The sequence below is a fragment of the Vitis vinifera genome, chromosome 16 (assembly GCF_030704535.1).
Source record: "Vitis vinifera cultivar Pinot Noir 40024 chromosome 16, ASM3070453v1".
Classification (NCBI taxonomy): Eukaryota; Viridiplantae; Streptophyta; class Magnoliopsida; order Vitales; family Vitaceae; genus Vitis; species Vitis vinifera.
The window spans coordinates 144,659-152,338 of record NC_081820.1 but is presented as its reverse complement, the minus strand read 5'-3'; the positions used below and the strand labels follow the sequence as shown (position 1 = coordinate 152,338).

General features: G+C 32.7%; 1 protein-coding gene across 1 annotated transcript; it reads left to right on the top strand.

Annotated features, from left to right (window-relative positions):
* Positions 1-1,746: 1,746 nt before the first annotated feature.
* LOC100242623 (abietadienol/abietadienal oxidase) lies at positions 1,747-4,554 on the top strand. The gene is given in 9 exon segments (XM_059733685.1): positions 1,747-2,276; positions 2,379-2,707; positions 2,764-2,939; positions 3,122-3,364; positions 3,502-3,594; positions 3,714-3,792; positions 3,879-4,000; positions 4,120-4,247; positions 4,354-4,554. Coding segments are annotated over 9 exon segments (1,503 nt in total). The 5' UTR covers positions 1,747-2,043; the 3' UTR covers positions 4,454-4,554.
* Positions 4,555-7,680: the final 3,126 nt, after the last annotated feature.

Sequence of the window (7,680 nt, the reverse complement as noted above, 5' to 3'; positions counted from 1 at the left end):
TGTGGTACTTAGAGCTATCATGCCCTCAAAATTTTGAACATTTAATATTTCATAAGTGGGAATTGATTTTCTTAATGTCACAAACTTCATCCTAGAAAAATTGAAGCAATGCCGAATTAAAATGTAGTGTCCTAGAAAGGCTCAACCACTCAATCCCAAACCAAATCTCAGCTAAATCTTCATAGTATTGCATTCACATGCACATTTCAACATCTACCAACCATTCATTTTTTACACTTTAAATATTTTCGAAGGAGGGTCATGTTGAATGAAGGCTAGGGTCCATTTGCTCCTACATGGTTGGAATTGAGATTTTGTTAGATGTCATACCATGTTATATTTTCATTCTAATTAACCCACTAGATTAATTTAAATTGAGTTCGCTTCTATTTAACTAATGAGTGTGAGTATTGGAGTTACCTAAAATTAATCTTATAAAACTCAAAGAGGAGAACAAAAAGAAGTTGAATTAATTGCATATAGTGTACATGCATGCCCATCATTTTAAAAGGAATGTTTATTAGAATATTTAGATTAATTAAGATCTTAACCACATACATACATATGTGTATATATATATATATATATATATAAAACAATGGATTAGTTTGAAGATATGAATTATAAATTGAAATTACAAGGCAAAATTAAGGAGCATGTGATGGAGGACAGGAGACAAGCTGGCAGAGTGTGAGTTAATGGATGAGGAAGGCTGAAATTCAGGGCCATTCTTTTGGCCTGAAAACTAGGTACCCACCACACCTAGGGTTTCTTCAAGCTCATCCCTGGCATCTTTGACCCCCTTTTAGTGGCTCCATAACCACATGAATCACGCCTCACCTCCCTATTTCTCTCTTCTTCACAACTTTGCCCCTAACCCACCATGTTCCCACTTTTGATTTTCTCATATCTTACAAGGGTAAATCAGTAACAAATACATGTATATCATGATGTCCTTCTAGGGCCAAAAACCCAGTCTAAATCTCGAGCTAACAACTGGTCAAACTACTAGTGTATATCTCCCTCTACCTCCCAACCTCTTATTATAATATTATATATATAAAAAAAAGCGAGTCAAGTATATTCTAATCTTTAATTATACATGCGTTTGTGGTAGTGGGCATCTCTTAAAATTGAAGATGACTCACCTATTTTTATGCTTTTGAAACTTAATTTGGACCATATATAAAAGAGGAGTATTGGAGTATTACCATCGCGGTACTGCACCCATAAGGTGGGAATATTTAGCTCTAGTTTGAACTCAAGTTTCAAGTGGAAAGCCACGTTTGAAGGTTCAACATTAGGTTCTTCTCCTATCTCCTTTTCTTCTGCAACAAAAGAGAGGTATCATACATCCATTTTCTGAATGATGAAATTGATTCTTCTTAAACATTCAAAGATATATATGTGGAGCAGAATCATGAATGTTTGCATTTCTTGAACCCTTTCTATGGAGATTTCAAAAGTATATATGATATGCTCAAAAGTGCCACATTGTTTTGCTGCAGTGACATATGTATTTCCGATCTTCAACAGGTGCAAATCCATGGTGAAAGTTAATGCGTATCATGTGGAAACTGAATCATATATATCATGACTAGTACTATATATTCTCAGGGTACGCGTGTGGTGTCGGGGAAGCTTCATAAAAGTGATTCTCTCCTTTAAAAATAGTATTGTATACAGTTGGACAACTCCTAGAGTATGGTGTCTATCTCCTTAAACAAATGCTCCACTTATTTTTATATATGCTCGTAACAACTTGAAAGTGAAATGGTGACTTACAACTAAATTCAGATCCATGTTTAATATTCAAACATTTAAAGTTTACAAGACGTGGCCCTGCTGAATCCTGGAGATGAGTTAGTCTGGTCAATGAGAAGAAGCCCTTTTGCACTAATCATTTTATCATTTTCTTAATCCATGTTTGTTATGATCAGACTCACAGCTTAATTAGTTGGGTTTATCTCTGTATGGGTATATATATAGAGGGGCTGATGAGTTGTTCTCTTGCAGGTTTCAGCTGATTATCTGAGCTAGAAAATGAGAGAAATGTATTGGGGTTGGTCTGTAGTGGCAGCCACCCTCTTGTTCATTTGGTTTGCTGCCAAGTTTGTGATCAACAAGAAGAAGAATGTGGGCGGAGAAAGATCATCAGTAGTGTACAAAATGCCGCCGGGGAGTAGAGGTTGGCCTTTGATCGGCCATAGCTTAAGTTGGTACAACTCGGTTGCAGGTCCTCATCCTCCTCGCTTTGTTCACCAGCAGGCTCTAAAGTATGGAGCCGATGAATTTACTAGGGATTATATTTTGTTTTGTGCATGTATATATATACAAGTGCTGATCTCGTTGAATAAATTAAATCTCTTTTGTAACAGGTTTGGGAAGATATTTTCTTGTAGTCTGTTTGGTAAATGGGCAGTTGTGTCTGCAGACTCGGGCTTTAACAGATTCATCATGCAAAATGAAGGCAAATTGTTCCAGTCCAGTTACCCGAAATCTTTCAGAGATTTGGTTGGGAAAAATGGGGTGATTACAGTGCAAGGAGAGCAACAAAGGAAACTGCATAGCATCGCATCCAATATGATGCGGTTGGAGAAGCTTAAGTTTCATTTTTTGAAGGATATTCAAATGATTATGCTGCAAACCTTGGGCAATTTTGCTAACAATCAAGTTATTCTCCTTCAGGATGTTTGCAGAAAGGCAAGTCCAATCAGTCTGAGTAGGAGGTAATTTAATTTTATTGGGTTTAGTATGTATGAGAGTCTGATACTTAAATCATTGTGCAGGTGGCCATTAACCTGATGGTGAATCAACTGCTGGGTGTGTCTACTGAGTCTGAAATCAACCAAATGGCTCAACTGTTCTCTGATTTCGTTGATGGGTGTCTCTCTATTCCAATCAACTTTCCGGGTTTCGCTTTCCACACTGCCATGAAGGTGCATGATCCGGCTTTCTCTCCGTTCACACCATCTATTCATTTGATTCAACTGTACATTTAAACAAAAGTGCTACAATAAATGACCAACTTCATGTCAATTAAACATTTCATTTCGTTTATTTTTATGTTAGTATATATGAAAAATGCATTTCTGAGCTGTATATATGCTAAAATTAACAGGCAAGGGAGGCTATAATAAGCAAAATCAACAGGATAATACAGATGCGCCGACAGCAAAACTTATCATCGAAAGAAGGTGATGGTGTACTTGGAAGACTAATAGAGGAAGAAAGCTTGGGTGATGATGCAGTAGCTGACTTCATTATCAATCTTCTGTTTGCTGGGAATGAAACAACAGCTAAAACCATGCTCTTTGCTGTTTATTTCCTCACTCACTGCCCTAGGGCAATGAAGCAACTACTGGTAATTATGTGTCCAATACATTAATTTATCTCTTAAGAGTATATATATAGAATAACCGAATAAGCCACAGTTTGTTTTTGGCTTTTTGCTACTGATCGGTATCTTGATATCTATGTATGGTCTTACAATTTGAACAGGATGAGCACTGTAGTATAAGAAGCAGGCCTATCAATGGAGAAGAAGAGCTACTGACATGGCAAGATTATAAAGCAATGCCTTTCACTCAATGTGTAAGTCATCATATATAATGCTGCTAGCTAGCTAGCTAGATTTTCCATTACAGCCCAGATTAATTTCATTGAAGAAAGTTAAGGTAGATATAGAATTAATAACAATGTTGGGAAAACAGGTGATTGATGAAACACTTAGACTTGGGGGCATTGCAATATGGTTGATGAGGGAGGCAAAAGAAGATGTTAAATACCAAGGTATGTATAATTCCACCACAAGTGCTTATAATGAAGAAGAAAATGAATTAATGGGTTATAATAGATGTATTGGGTTGAATTGGCAGATTATGTGATTCCCAAAGGGTGCTTTGTGGTACCCTTTCTTTCAGCAGTGCATTTGGATGAGAATATATACAAGGGAGCTCTCTCCTTCAATCCTTGGAGATGGATGGAACCTGAAAATCAAGTACATTCATTCATTCATTCAACCTTTTCTTTCTAGTTTTTTTTCTTCGACCACTTTATAGATACCTTTTGTGTTATTCTAATAACTCAAAAAAAAAAAAAAAAAAAAAATGAATGAAGGAAAAAAGAAATTGGAGGAGCAGTCCATTATACAGTCCATTTGGAGGAGGGGCTAGATTTTGTCCAGGAGCAGAGTTGGCTCGTCTTCAAATTGCACTCTTTCTCCACTACTTTGTTACCACTTACAGGTCCTTCCTCTTTCTCTCTACCATTACACAACAGACAACACCCCCTTTCTGTAATTTTATTTAATCAACTTTTTAAATTCCAAATATTTTGGGAATATTGATTCAGGTGGAGGCAGATGAAAGAAGATAGGATGTCATTTTTCCCATCTGCTCGTTTAGTGAATGGCTTCCAAATTTGCTTAACCAGAAGCAGCTGCCTAGTTTGAGATATTTTCATTTGTTTCTCTTTTTTATTATTTCACTGTCACTGTCACTGCATCCCATGTGTATATTATTTTGAAATTAAGGCTTTGTCTCTCATACAAAAATGTCTATATGGTTATTGAATTTAATAATTTATATATTGTGCATATGTACCTTATTTATTATCATTACCATTATGATCATGTTTAGTTTTCTTTTTATGGTAATGACTTTTAACTATTTGAATGACCTATAAATTCTCTTTTAAATCACTCAAATAATTTGGCAACCCAAGTCCACTTTCTTAGAAAAAAAAAATTATGGGAAGAAAATCACGTTTAATCATCTAACAAGAAATATTTTTGCATTGATGAATACTTATTAATCATCTAACAAGAAAATCATTCAAATAATTTGGCAACCTAAGTCCACTTTCTTAGAAAAAAAAAATTATGGGAAGAAAATCACGTTTAATCATCTAACAAGAAATATTTTTGCATTGATGAATACTTATTAAATCTAAACTTTATTTGATTGATTTTTGAGTAAAACACAAGTCTTTAATGAAAATTAGTCTAAAATAGTCATAAAATTAATTTAAACTGTTGTAAATGAAAAATAATGAATGACCACATTGATGGCCATTATGAACTCCATTTACTCATCTTTAAGATGAGTAATGGGAGTTCATATTATGAAGCCTATAAAAGGCTTCTTACCCCCCCCATGTAAAAGCATCCCGAGAAAGAAAGAAAGCTCTTCCTCTCATTCTCTCTCTCTCTCTCTCTTTCACTTTCTCAATTCTCTTATTTGATTCCTTCTTCCATATTATATATCAAAGTAAGATATATTTTATCTCTACTACTTTGATTTGCATTATATTTGTCCTTGTTTTACAACATAAACCAATTTATTTAGATAATTGGGAGTGTAAGTAAAGTTAATTCAAAGAAAAGGTTTATAGAAACGAGACTTTGTAAGTTACTAATGAATTGAACCAAGCTAAACTATTGTTTATTTTTTTAAAACTTAATATTAAATACAATTTACTTTTAGTCTTTAATGTTTGTTTTTAAAGTTTTTTTTTAACTTTTAACTTATTTATCAATATTTTTAATTAAATAGAAAAAGTAAAAATGTTTTACTTTTTAACCTAAAAAGTTAACTAATTCACATTTATGATCCCTAACCCTCACACTCAACTTTTATTGTGAAAAATAGATAACTTAATATTTAATACTATAAAGTTGTTTTTAGATTTAAGTTAAATTAAGTTCTATTTAGATTTAAATGAAAAAACAAATATCATTCAGGTGTACCTCTTTTTTAGGCCGGTTTGAATTAAATCAATAAATTGGCTTAACTTGAAAAGTAAATAAGTTGGGCTAACTTAAAGCAATATTTAGGGCATCAAAATGAAAATCTTTAGGCTTATCATTGATAAACTTATTTAGCAATACCTTGATGAAAGGATGGAAGAGTCTCTAAATATTTTACTAAAATTGTTAGACTCGTTGAAAGTAATTCTAATTCAATTTTAAACCTTGTCAACTATTAGAGGCAGTTTATGCACAATCCAACTATGCCTACGGTGGAGTGCTAAAATTGAAATGTTACTAGATGATAGATTAACAAGGAAAGAATTGAAATGTTACTGGATGATAAGATTAACAAGGAAAGAAGGAAAGGTTAAGAACTTTAAGGCTTATAACTTTAACTTTTATTTTTTATATTTTAACATTCGAATATATGCTAGTTTGGTTTAATACTATCAAATCCATTATTTTCAAGATGAAAACTGAATGGACTAGATTGACTTTCTCTATTTTTCAAATTGAATAAAAAATTTTGTAATAAAGAATTTGCTTCATCATAGTTTTAAAAGGTGCAAGACACACCTAAAGTGCCAAAGTATCCTATAACTTAGCCACAAGGTGTAACACAAGATGTGAGTTTGAATGAAGTGAAACCTGACTTAGTATGCATATTAATTTTATAAAATATGATCCAAAATCCAATCCAATGAATAAAAAGGTTGAGATTTCAAACATTCAAAAGAAACATTTAATAAAAGAGAGTAATGAAATTATATAAATTTCAATATATAATTAAAATTTTCAAAAACAAAAGTATTTAAAAATATAAAGTAAAGTAAACAAGATACGCCTCTTCAACAAGATACATGTTTTGTCAAGTAAGGTGCTATACTTAGGGGGTGGTTGCACCTTGAGCCTAGTGTCATGGACTTAATCTTTTCATAAGCTCGTGCGATACTTAGACAAATCAAGACACTTGATTTTGCCAAGTCAGTCTTACTCCCAATGCTTAACTTGTTAGGTTAAAATGCTCACGACTTGGAAGTTTTAGAAGGCATAGTAAGCAACTCTTAAAGAATGAAAACTCTTAAAGAATGAAAACTCTTATTGCTCAAAGGAATATTTACAAGTGCTTTGGGAACTCACTTGTTTGGTGTCTTGGCTAAATGAGACATTACCTATTTATAGGCACCAATGGAACTCTCTGGAACCTTGGAGGTTCCTTGCAAATAAAAAATATTATAGAACACCCTACACCATTCTATGTACAACCCTACATACAATAATATACAAGAGATCTCTAGAATTCTTTAGAAAGTTTTAGACTCCTCTCATGCCTTCCACCATAGTTTAGAAATGTGTAGACTTCTCTAAACCTATCTAAAACCTTCTATATTCTTCCCACTAATGGTTAAGTGTAAGAGTCTCTGAAAGCTGGGCTATATATAAATTCACGGGGAGGCTCATTTGAAGCATCTTGTTTGTGCTTCGAACAACTAAAATACTAATGCCATATATATAATTTTAAGAAACTAAATTTTCCTTAATAACTAAAGTAATTAAACAAATTCTTTAAAGTAATTAAGATATATTGTTTATCCATCAAAAGCAATTAAACAAGTAAGAGGGCGATTATTAATTCAAAATCACAATATTTGAACAAAAGCTCGCAAAAAGGGGAAAAATGCATTTGATGAAATTTTTTCAAAAATATTTAATGAAAATATTAATATTGTTAAAGATATCTAAAAAATGGCTTTAATTATTATAGCAAGAATATCCTTAAAATAATAAATATCAAATTTGGTGTGAATTATAAAAATGTTGTGCTTAGATTTCCTTAAAAAAACCCTCTCCAAAGTCCAAACAAAAATTTCTACAACTTTTCTCCTTTTCTTTTTAAATTTGAAAATTTTTTAATATACCGTATAAAA